At 47.3% G+C, this 12,761-nt stretch overlaps 1 protein-coding gene across 1 annotated transcript in view; it reads left to right on the plus strand.

Moving 5' to 3' along the window:
- The window catches only part of NFATC2 (nuclear factor of activated T cells 2), a 66,353-nt gene that overhangs the window by 35,076 nt on the left and 18,516 nt on the right, over window positions 1-12,761 (plus strand). Inside the window, exon 7 of the mRNA XM_033519186.1 lies at window positions 1,462-2,262. Within this exon, the coding sequence (XP_033375077.1) occupies window positions 1,462-2,262 (801 nt within the window). The remainder of the gene's footprint in view (window positions 1-1,461; window positions 2,263-12,761) is intronic.

The raw sequence follows: 12,761 nt of genomic DNA on the forward strand, positions 1-12,761 counted from the left end.
ATCACCCAGGTAATTTCACCTATCACCCAGGTAATTTCACCAATCACCCAGGTAATTTCACCAATCACCCACTTGTTGCCTAACTTCATGAGCAAGTTTTGATTTCCTGCTCTGTTGTTTTCTTGCTGTTCTTTGAGGATCTAAATGTTGCTAATTTAATTCAGCACTCAACAGCTGCTTGGTTTAAATAAGAGATGCCTGTGATTCAGGAATTTCCATCAGTTTGAGGTGTCAGTTATCTGTTATCTTGGTGATGGGCTGATGCTGCCCTGGTGGAAGTTTGCCAAGAGCCTGAGTGGGAACAGGCTCAGTCTGGGATGATGTGACCCTCTGAAAACCATGAGTGTTGCCTTCTCTGACGTGTCCAGCAATAGGAAAACATCAGATCTGGGAAAGGGCTTGGGATGGAGGAAGGCAAGCAATACATATTCTTCAGAATGAGGCTAGTTGAGGAGAATATGAATGCTTTTCTGATGTTCTTCCTCCGGGGGATTGGTGAGCCATGTCACAATAAATGCAACAGGATTACTAATGAGATTCCCAGAATTTCTCAGCTTTGGCTAGGGGAAAAATATTGTGAGAAAATCAGAGTATTGTGTTTGTGGAAACCAGAAAGCATAAAATCACAGCACCAGATTTTATGCAAGCTTCAAATGATGTCTTAATTTGATTTATCTCTAAGGACAGGCAAACATTTGTTCCAACTTTTATTTTGGTCTCCTCCAGCCTGAAAATCTCCTGTCCTCTCCCTGAATTTATGAACTCTATAGGGTATCTCCAGTGGGCAGGGTTTGTACAGTTGGTAAATTGTTCTGCTCTGGAATGGTATCGAGGAGCACACTTCTATCTCAATGCAATCCCTAACACAAACCACTCAGGAGAAGGAATCTTTACTTCCAGAAAGGAATTTTGCATTACCACTGTGTGGTTTCCATTGTATGGTGTTCCTGTAGTGAGTTTTGGAGAAGATATGACCAAAAAATCATTGGAAATGTAGAGGACCATCATTGGCCCCACCAGGATTCACACAACTCTTACTAAATCATGGTCTTTTAAGTGATGGTGTCAGATGGGCCTTGAGCTCTCAGCCCTGAGGAAACTTTGTGCAGCAGAGACAGAAGCTCTAAAATAGTTCAGCTCTGCCTTTGGTCACCTGTGAAATGTTTGCCAGAAAGATGGGGAGTTGTTTATGTCCTGGGATTTCTATTGATTCAGTCTCTTGGAGATGGAAGCACTGCACGAAACACCTATCCATGACTTCTTGTTTTGTCTGGGTTCCAGAATGGCCCTTAAATGAATTAAAACAGGAGCTGCAGTGTTGAATTTTTCAATTTTAGCAATTTGTGGTTCGTTAGTACATTTAAGATTTTTCAAGAACCTCTTAGCACAGAGTTCTTGGATGAATCTTTCCTGTGGTTGCATGTGGGTGATTTATTAAACTCAGTGCTTGGGACATATGAGTTTACACACACAGATCTTGTAAAAGGCTTAAATCTCTTGTTACTTCAAGGAAAACCTCTCTGTTTCTCCTCAGCTCGTTACGAATAACGTCCTTTGCATTTATTCTAGTACCATCAATCAAAACAGAGCCCATTGATGACTATGATCCAGCCCTAATCTGCAGTCCAGTGCACAGTGCTCTGGGGACAGTAACACAGCCTTACTATTCACAGCACACGCTGGCCACCGAGTCCCCCTCCTGCCTGGTGGCCACCATGGCTCCTTGCCAGCAGCTGCGCTCAGGCCTCTCCTCTCCCGACTCGCGCTACCACCAGCAGAACCCAGCTGTCATTTACCAAAGGAGCAAGAGCCTGAGCCCCAGCCAGCTGGGCTACCAGCAGCCCAACCTGATGGCCACACCAGTTGCCATTGCCGATGCCCACCGGTCCGTGCTGGTGCACGCGGGGTCTCCAGGCCAAGCTGGAGCCGTGCTGCAGCACTCCCCAGGCCACCAGCAGTCCTCTCCTGTCATCCACTACTCTCCAACCAACCAGCAGCTGAGGTGTGGCAGCCACCAGGAGTTCCAGCACATCATGTGCTGTGAGAATTTCACGTCCAGCGTGTCGAGATCCAGCCAGCCCCAGGCCAGCCAGGCGCAGAGGCTCAGCCCCGGCTCGTACCCCACCGTCATCCAGCAGCAGGCGGCCCCCGGCCAGCGGGCAGCCAAGAACGGGCCACCAGGGAGCGAGCAGAAGGAGGTGCTGCCGGCAGGAGTGACCATCAAGCAGGAGCAGAACCTGGACCAGGCGTACCTGGATGATGGTAAGTGCTGTGCCCCTCTCTGGGGCTGCGAGGTTGGAGGGAGGGGGCGAGGTTGGAGCTCTCAATCCCCCATTCCTCGGCGTGGCCCCCTGGGATGGGTGTGGGTGTTTGCTGGGCATTCAGGCTGGATTTAGGGCTTCCATTTTTGGTAGATGGCAAAGCTCTTTGGCCACTCAGCCACGAGAACCCTCTGCTTGCCCCAAGCCACGTTGAGCTGGTCCCATTTCGTTCCCCTTTGCCGAAGGTTCCATCGCCAGTTGGAAACGAAACACGCTTCTTAATTATTTTATTATATTTTTCATATCAGGGCAAAGTCCACTTTGTAAAATGCTCTTGTACATTTTGTACCAAAAAAAAAAAGCCCATTGAGCAATCTATCGAGGCCTGTAATGAATGGGGTAGTGCTGCAGGCAAAACCATTGCAGATGTTCTAGATGAACAGTGGGACATTGATAAGTAAAACAATGCTGTTCCTTTGTTGTGAGCCAGCTGATTTAGCCTTTAGGAATGAGCACAAGTTAGAGTAAAGCTTTCTTTGAACATATCCTGCTTATTCTTAGGTAGGCAGCTATTGGCAATCTTGTTGATTGTTTCTTTTATTAAAGCATGTTTCTGGCAGGAGGAAATCGATGCAGAATTAATAGTGCAGCTGGACCCTGCAGTCACAGAGAGCAGCAGCAAACCCAGCACTGATTTTAGTGGGAGCAGAGTTTGCTGGAAATGTTGCTGCAAATACAGGATGTTCTTGTGCAGGAAGTAACTCTGCTCTCAGTGCAGGCAATTCAGGCCTGATGTCCTGGATGGGCACCAGGATGTGCCCTGAGCACCCATTTTTACTGGCATTTTTACTGCACTTACCTGGAGATGTGAAACTGTGCTTGTGAAAGTTTCTTCAGCTTGGGTCCTGAGTGCTCTGTAAGGTGTGCAGCCTTCACTGCTGGGTTTGTGGGCAGAGTTTGGATGGTTTCCTCTCTTAGCTGTGTTTGCAGAGCGCTTGATGCAGCTTTGGTGCCATCACAGGAAAATCTGGAGAGTTTTTACTGGCTCCTTTCTCTGAGCAGGAGATTGTGGAGTCCTAAATTCAACTTGGGAGATTTGCTTTCCATTCAGGGAATTGAGCATGATAACAAGGCAAGGGAATCCTTCTGACAGGAGAACTAAACGCTTATTTAGGGTAATTTTAATATGAGAAGCTGAGAGGTTCTGCCACATTTCTAAAAGTGCTTGGTACACACCTTGTGTAAGAAGGAGAAAAGAAGGAATCTTGAAGTAAAAGCTAACTTGGTCAAGTTACAGTTCACTTGAAAGAACTCCCAAGGTGGACTACAAAGTTAATTTTCCTGAGTTTTGAATCAGACCAGCTGCAGCACAGCTCACCAAGAATGCACTCAACCTCCCTAAGAGGAGCAGAACAGCAGCAATTAATAATGAAATCCCAGGCTTCTCCTTGGCTGACTGGTTCATCTTGAATTGATTTCAGCTAGAGCTTAGTTTATCAATCATGCCACCCAAATCAGGCCAGGCAAGATGGGGCACATGCAGTCTCTTCACTGACCTCAGTGAGTTTATATCAGCTGGAAGTGTGACTTGGACAATTGTCATTTACTTTAGGGCTTTGCAAAGCATTTCATGCTGAAATGTTCAGGACTTGAATTGAAAAGCCACATTGTTTGCTGCTGGGTAAGAGTGACTCAGAACATAACAAAAGCCATGTTTTTCCTGACTAGAAAGTTTGGGTTTGTGCTTTATAGTATTAAAAGAAAGCCAGCCCAAAGGATTATGGAGGCTTTGCCCTTAAATCCCTTTTATCCAGAAAGCTCTTGTGAGATAAAGTGATCTGTGAGGTCTTGCAGTGATTTTCACGGACAGACACGGATCTGGTGCTTCCCCAGCAGGCTTGGCACGAGCTGAGTGCTGCTGCTGCTGCTGCCCAGGCTCTTGGGCAATCCCTGCTCTGTCTCTCACTTCCCTTTGCTCTTCCTCCCTTCCCCCATCTTCCTCCTCCCTCTGCCTTGTTCTCCTTTCTGCGGAGTTCTGCCGGCGCTCCAGCTTCCGTCCCTTTGCTGCTGTGGCCTCCTCTCACCAGCTCTTGCCCTCATGGTTAAGCCACAGCCGTGGTGTCCTGGGCTCTGTTTCTGTTCTGAGCTCTGCCAGGGTGACCTGGGCATGGCCAGGCTGCTGTTCCTCCTTCCTGTGGAGGGACTGTCCTGGGGTGGCCAGAGCTCCACTGCTGTTGGAATTGTTTTGGGAATGACTGTCCTGGGGTGGCCAGAGCTCCACTGCTGTTGGAATTGTTTTGGGAATGACTGTCCTGGGGTGGCCAGAGCTCCACTGCTGTTGGAATTGTTTTGGGAGCGGTGACACCCTGGGTGTCAGGAGATCCTGGAGGATGCAGCAGGTGTCCAGGCTAGTGCTGGCAGGCAGGGATCAGCCTCAAATGCAACTGAAAGCCCTGGGGTGACAGAGCAATAAGCTCGTGAGCCAAGGCCTCACCTTAATATTATTCATAACCAAACTACCCACGATGGTAAAAGTTACCCAAACAACCACAGATGTTGACAAATAGAATGTAGTTCCTGCAGCACCCTGAGGGCACTGGGATGAGCTCTTTAAAGCACAAACCCAGTTCAAGCTGTAGTTCTTTGCAGCTCTGTCTGCAGTCCCCTGGTGGGGCAGGATCACGAGGGGGTGACCCAGGGCTGGGGGCTCTGATTGTGCTCCCCTGCAGAACCAGAGGCTCCTGTGCAGCCCTGGGGACACAGCTCAGCTGCCATGGCCAGTTCCCTGTCTGGGACACGAGCACGAGGCTCAATTCCACGCACAGATTGTGGTTGTGTAGTTTAAGTGTTATCACCTTGCCTGCCTTAGACTGAGATCTTTTCAGTTCAGCTGTCAGGCTGAACTTTGCAAAGAAAAATGATTGTCATTATTCAAATAGCAACTGTCTAACCACATCTGACACTCCAAAGTGTCTGCTGCATCCAGCAGCTCTCAATTATTTTTGGTGCACAGCAATGTCTTTTGGGAGGAGAAGAGCAAGGCAGATGTTGTGCAGTGGTTTATCAGGCTGCTGATCAGTGCAGATGGTTCATAGCGAGCTCAGGTGTTTCACAGAAAGCCCCAGGCACGTCAGAGATTTCTGCAGAAAGCGGCTGTGCAGGATGTGCAGTGTGGTCCTCGCACATCACCCAGCGCTGGAGATCACTCCCTGACCAGCTGGGTGTTGGTGTGTGCAGTTCTGCTCCTCCTGCAGCACTCAGAGTGTGTTCCATCCCTGCACTTCCCTCCTGTGTTCCTTCATTCATTCAAGAAACCCTCAGTCTGTCCCCACCGTACCGGGAGGTGAAATTCAAATCCTTCTTTCCTTCACGTTCAGGAGGGAGCTTTCATTTCTGGCCAGCTCCGTTCTCCTTGGGCAGGGAGTGCCTCCAGGGCTGGGCTGGGACTGTCAGAGCCCAGAGTGCTGCTCCAGGGGAGTCCTGGGGGCCCTGGCTGGATGCTGGCACATCCAGAGCTGCTCTGGGGCTGTTTCCATTGGGAAACCCTCTGGAGCTGCACTGGCAGCTGGTCCTGCCTGGCTGGAGAGGAGCTGCTTTTCTCTCTAAACATTGACTCGAGCCATGCACAGACAGCACAGAGGATGCTGGCTTTAGGGGCATATTTTAGGTTGGTTTGTCGTTGTTTTCATCTTGTAGGGACATATTTTAGGTTGGTTTGTCATTGTTTTCATCTTGTGTCCATGCACAGCGTTGAGTAGCAAGACAGGGCAGAGGGAAAATGTTCTTGTTTCCTGGCATTTTCGATGGGGGTGAATTTGAATCCTACAAATGGGCTGGGGTTCAGTTTCGAGCAACAATTTGCATCTAAAAAAGCCATGCTCTGTTTTTAATTAGAACTACTTTTCATAGAAGGTGTGGTCACTTCTGCTCAGGCAGAGTTTTGACTAAGAGTGAAGCCTGTACATTCTCCAAAACATTTTGCTCAAACGCTCTAGCAAATCTATGTATTCATCAGGCTCATTCCTGAAGCTCTGACTCACATTATTACAGATTTTCTGTTCTCTGCTGGGACCTTGCAGCACTCCCTGGGTACACTGCAGCTTTCTCTTTGGATCACTGCTCTTGTAGGTTTGTGTTGTGTTAGGATCTCCATGCCCCTGTCCTATGCATTACTTTTCTAGAGGAAGGATAAAAAGAGAGCAGAAAAGTGATTCTGCTCCCCAAACCCTGGAGCAGAAAGATCAGTCTATTAGGAGGAAGGTCTGGGTTGGGTCTGAGCTTGGTCTTTCAGCAAAGTGTTTAACTTCCCTGTACCTCAGTTTACCATTATTAAAAAGTGCCTTATCCTTCCCCCTTGTACAGTTAAGCATTAATTAATTTGTGTTAGTAACACACATGTGGATTCTCAGAAAAGCCCCTACACCTGCATACCTGAATTAGAATTATTTGTATTGTTATAGCAGGCTCCATCTGATCTTCTTCACCTCTAGAAACAATTCCCAGTTAAAAAGCCCAGAGAAATCCAGCCCCATTTGAAGACTGCCCTTTCTGAGCAGCTGCCTCAAAGCCTGCAAAGCAAAACAAAACGAGAGAAAGAAAAACCCATACATCCCAAATCAGCAGTAGAGGAAGGAAGAGAATGAATGGAGTGATTAAAACCATGGGTTCCTCTGGCACCTCTTTGTTCTGGAGCTCAGGAATCTTTAATTGGCGCAGCCAGTGCCCACAGGCGAGCTGTGTCACAAAGCGTTTCCTGTGCAGAGCCCAGAGCTGCTCGGGGGGCACGAGGGCTCTGCTGCCCCTCCATGGGCAGGCTCCCACCAGGACCTGCTGCCCCCAGCCCCAGGTGCAGGGCTGGAGGTTTGAAGGTTCCTCTTTGAAGGCTGGCTGTTATCAGCCAAAAGCGCTCCCTTCTCGGCAGGCATCAGGCAAATTTCGGTGATGGTTTTGAAATACTGGCAAAGGGTTACTTGAAAAAAAAAAAAGAACTTGTTCGTGCAGTTGGGAATTGAAAGCTTCTAAACCACAATAAAGTGCTTTCCCAGACTTGCTGTCCATTTACTCCAAGCTCATGGCATTCCTTAGACAGTCTGAATCACAGGCAGCAGCCAGCTCTCACAAAGAGCACCATAGACACCCATCTGTTGGGAGGCATCTGCCAAAACAGACCATACATTTACTTTTATTCCTTCAACCCACTTTCAGTTTAAAGGGATAATAACAATAACATTTTTCACTCCAGTGCAGAGCAATGGTAATGAATTAAAGTTATTCCCCTGCAGAAGGAGGCAGACAGTCTAGTCCCCAGCTCTCACAGAGGGGTGAAGCAGGATCAGAGCTTTTCAGGGACCTGAAACTGGTAACTGGTGTCAGAACTGTGACTTTCCTGGGGAATCCCAGACTCGCAGGTCCCCCAGGTGTGCAGGAGCTGGGGCAGCACTGGCTGTGCTGTAGGTGAAAACAGGTAAAGAGAGGGCCAGGCAGAGCTCCTCTCCTTCCCCTGCCTTTCCCCAGGCTCACTCCTTTCACTCCTGGCTGTCCAAGGCTTGGGGGTGCTTCCCTGAGCATCGATGGCTGGCAGGTCACCAGCTCTGGGCCAGCTCTGCCAGGAGCATCCTCGTTCCTTGGGGACAGTCTGGGGACAGAGCAAAGCTGGTGTGTGAGCGTGTGCAGGGTGTGAGGAGAAGGGATCTTCCTGCAAGCTGGGAGGGACTCTGGGTGCTTCACACAGAACTTCTTTCAGTGCAGTCAAATTCACAACAGTTTTGACAACAGTTTTTGAAAATGGTGACTTTGGTGATGAGAGATGCGGAGGTAGAAAATGGTTTATATAATGTGTGTAAGCAAAGGGGATTAACTCATTCTGGTGCTGAATTCTCCATTTTGCATTGAACAGAGGAGTGCTCTCTGGAAACCTCGAGCAGGGCTTGTTTTACCCTCCAGCAGCTCACCACAGAGCTGGTGCTGGTTAAGGTGGTTGGGTTATTTTTTTTTTTAATTTTATTTTGCTAACACAGCTATTATGGTGAAAGGCCTCGTAGAGACACAGCTCTGCTGCAGTAAAAGCCAGGAATCAGCACAGCTCAGGCCAAGCCAGGGAACCAGCAGCAGCTCCTTCACTGCAGGGGTTTGTGGGGTGGCTCTGCATGGGCACACATTTGGGGGTTTATTCCTGCTGGGGTAGCTGACAGAACAAATATGAACATGGGGAAATAGAAAGGAATTTAAGGGTCAGCAATTGTACACGCTCAGCCTGCTGGCTTGCTCTGTTTACCACCTGAAAATGAATCCAAATAATTCCCAGCAGAGGTGGAGCATGAGCTGGGCTCATGTCCAGGCTTTGCTGAGAGGAGTTGTACCTGCAGCAAGGTGAGTGTTTGCCCTCACAGGTAGGGAGAGTGACAAAATCCCCATAAGGAGGATTTCATCCCTTCAGAATGAGCATGATGTAATTGAATATTCATCACTGAACTAGCTCACATCCACATGGCAGCTCGAGGCTTTTGCAAATTCTTTGCAATTTCATTGCAGTTCTTGGAATATGAATAGCAATTTAAAAATCCCTGTGCAGGTGACTTTTCTTACTGAACTTTTCAGGTCCAATCCAAGAAACAAACCAAAATGTTAAAAATACAAACCTGGATGTTTTGGGCTTTCAAAATTCAGACAGACAAAAATGATGCAACTTTGAGGGCGGGAGGCTGATTGCATGATTTAAAATCCAGTCTCATGATTGTTGGAGGCCTGACTCATGAGCCCTGAACGCCTGGGTTTGGCATTGCTGCTCCTCACAGTTTCATTTGGTACAAATTGGGTTAATATTAGCAATGTGCAGAGGTGGGGAAAAGGTCTTTTCTCCCCTTAAAACTCAATGAAATAATTGGGAGGATTCAGCTCCTCCTGCAGTGGCAACTTGAGTCCTTTTGGAGCTGCACTTTGAAATGTTGGGAGCAGCTGCTCGGAAAAGTTTGGAAAACATCTGCACAATTTTTTAGCTGTTGTGAAATAAAATGCCTGGCAAGAATATAACCATCTTAAAGATCTACAATGTTTTTATGGTGCAAACTGAAAGCAGTTATAAAGTCTTCTACTGCAGAAAAATGCCTGGACTCTCAGTGTTCCTCGCACAAGCAGAACTTTCTCAGCTCAGGTCACGTCCTGCAGGGAGCAGGGATTGTTAGTGGGGCACTTTTTGTCTGTATAGACCTCTTGTCTCACAAGAATGAAGACCTAGAATTGATTAGCTTAGAATCTATTTTTTTCTCCACCTGTTTTTCATAGTTTGTTATAAATAATAATGTAATTATTTCTTTTTAATTAACTGTACATATAGAAATATAACACTCATTTATGATCAGTATTTATTGATAAATCTCTGGCCATTTTTAAATTAAGAAAATGAGGATGAATCATCTGAATTTCCCATCTGAGTTAGTTTTCTTATGAGAGCTCAGAGCACTGAGAGCTGCTTTTGTGCCCAGCAGAAGCTGGTATGGCCTTACCCTGCCCAGCCATTCTATTGCTGTTTCCTCACCAGTTCCAAGAGACTTGTGTGCTCACATCTGGATGCAGTGAGTGCTTAGAGGCATTTTTAAAGCAAATGTACAAGACAATCCCTCTCTGGCTGTGAGAGGTACTCGATGAGCCAGTAGGTCACTGCAGCTTGTGTGATGTGAAAAGCAAGCAGCACATGGGGAGCTGTGCCAGGGGGAGAGCCAGGGATGGGGGAAGAACAAATACTTGGAGAACATAAAACTCCCTTCAGCACCTTAGCTCCCAGGTGGGATGTTCAGGCAGGTGCTGCCTTTCACACTCACTCTGTAATACAACTTTTTCTGTGTTAACCAAGAAACCTAAAATGTATAAACAATGCAGTTGTGTGTGAATCATCACTCTGAGTCCCCATGGTGCAATTTTGCAAGCACAGGAATGTGGGCATAGATCCAGCTGGGAATTTCACAGATAACTCCTGCCTCTAAGAGGGGTCTGCACAAAAACCTGCAATCCAACTATTCCCAATTTTGCAAGTATTCATATCCTCCAATTTGTGTGCACATCTCCAAGAGATGCTGCAGTCTGTTTGGGATTAAAACACTGATCTCTACAGATTTGCATGACTAATGGTCTGCAAATGACTCAAAACTTGGTCTTGGGGTGGGTTTAACCAGTGTTAGGTATAAAAGAGTTAAATCTTCAGCTGCTGTTAACTGGAGTCAAACCACTGAGGATCAGAAGGCTTCACCATGAGCAGCTCTTCCTTACCCAGTGACAGACAAGGCTGACATTGTCCATCTTCTTACAGGTTCTCCTAATCCACAGTTCCCATTTTAATCAAGCCATGTCCTTGCCTGGATTTTTAATTTGGAAACTTTGCAGTCCAAACTACAAACTGAACTCTGCCTTCAGCTGAATAAACACTGCTTCTTTACAATGAGATGGCAATTAAAACTAGATATAATGAGGAAAGGATTATTGACTTCTGCCTGTGCGTGTTGGAGTGCCAGGCTTCCACCTGAGGGGGAATTTTCCCCGTGGATAATTGTCAGGGGTGGAAGTAAAGGTCAGAAGGGGCTGTCCCTTGGTCCCAGCTGTGGTGTTGGGAAGGGCTGGTTGAGCCCCAAGCACTCTGCACAAACTGGGCTGATGTCCCTGCAAAGTGCCAGCAGCGTGCTCCTTTCTCCGTGGTGGCTTGCTCTGACTCTGCAAGGAATAGCCTGGGCCAGGCCAAAAGCAGCAGGAAATTAGAAAAGTGTGAGTTTGCTACCATTCCCTCTGATCAGTTCTGCCAGGGGAGTCCAGTCAAAGATTCCCAAATTGTGGTGTGGTGTGGTTTGGTTTCTTAATGATGAATGACTTCATCAGTCGTGAATGAATCGAGTCAAATGTAGGACAAATAGTGAGACACATGGATGACTCCTGTGACATTTGCAATGTCTCAATGGGTGCTGGTTTATTTAGGTGGTTTCTAAATTTCCTTGGAAAGAGTGAGAATGACTAAAAGAAGGGGCAGCCACTTCATAAGTATGGGGGTCAGTGGTGAAAGTGTTGTGGCAGTTAAACCTCCCTGGGCTCAGCATCTGTCATTATGAGCAGCACAGCATCACTTCTCTGCTAAGGTCTGGCTTCCAGGAGGCTCCAGAGCCACAGGGCCAGAGGTCTGGGAGCTGGATCAGACATTGCTTTCCCTTTGTGGTCACATTCCTCCCAGTGCAGGGTCTTCAGCCACTTGAGGGCTTCCAGCTCTGCCCAGGAGGCAGCGAGGCTGTTCTGCAGTGTCCTCCAGCCCAGGAGGGCTTAGGGCTTGGGGAAGTGCCCCAGATCAAGTCACTGCAGATGAAGTCATTGTAATTTGGTACAAATTGATGTTTGCAAAGGCTGGAAATAGTCTGGACACACCAGGCATCGGGCAGATCCAGGCTTGAATCAGGACTGAAGCAAATATGAGGGGAACTTTTAGCAGCTGCATTTTTAAATTGTGATTTGGGTTGTGTATCTTTCTTCCTTAAAATTGCATTACATTTTCTCTTACCTGATTTCTTCTGCACCCTTGTTCCTTTGCTTTGAGTGGGGTGCTCTCTCCTTCCTTGGAAAGGAGTCCAAGATTGCAGCACCTGAGCCTTCAGCAGGTAGACCCTAATTTTCAGCAAGGTAGGCTGGGTTACATGAGGGCTCTCTTGAGGTCACTCTGCAGCTTCATACCCTCAAATAACTTGTGGTGTTGTAAGATATATTTCCTTTTTTAAAAAATGTCATTGATTTTTATACAAATTTTTCTTCAGGACAGCTTTTATAGACCACTGTTAAAACACAGAACTAGTGCTATGTCTGTTTTAGAAATTAGTATCTTTGTTTTGTACTTGGTTACACTTCATAGCTCTTCAAAACTAGTGCAAATTTTAGATGAAGATTATGACTTCAGAGAATTTCAGGCTGTTCAGATGACAGTCTTGGTTTAGATGCAGCACTGAATGCTCCTGCAGTCTGTCCTGCAGAAACACATCTCTGCTTTCAGGACCTGCTGCTGAGCACCAGTGTCTGTGCTGGAAGGAGCCTCTCCCACAGGGGACGTTCCCTGGCAGATAACCCAGCCTTGATTATGGATGATCATGGCCTTGATGCCATGAGGCTGCAGTAATTCCTTCACTTGCACTGCTGGCTGGGGCTGCCTGCATGCAGTGCCCCAGGACCCCTGGGGACCTGATGTTCTCTGAGCCTGAGGGAAATGCAGGCTGTCAGTGGCTGACTGTTCCCAAGGGAAAGGTTCTTGGGGAATCTCGCACTCAAGGACAATATTTGTAAATTATCTTGCTTTCTCAAAACAGTTCAGTGTAACTGTAGATAGCTTGGTTTTCTCTTGTGCCACCAATGGGACGAGAGGTGATGTTCCCTTACCCAATCCTGTTAACCCTGTAGTGTAGGACCCTATAAAAGCTGAAGAGTTCAGAGAATAAAGGCCCCTTTTCCTAGAAACACATTCTGGTGTGTGCTGTGAACCCACAC

The sequence above is a fragment of the Parus major genome, chromosome 20, assembly GCF_001522545.3.
Source record: "Parus major isolate Abel chromosome 20, Parus_major1.1, whole genome shotgun sequence".
Taxonomy (NCBI): Eukaryota; Metazoa; Chordata; class Aves; order Passeriformes; family Paridae; genus Parus; species Parus major.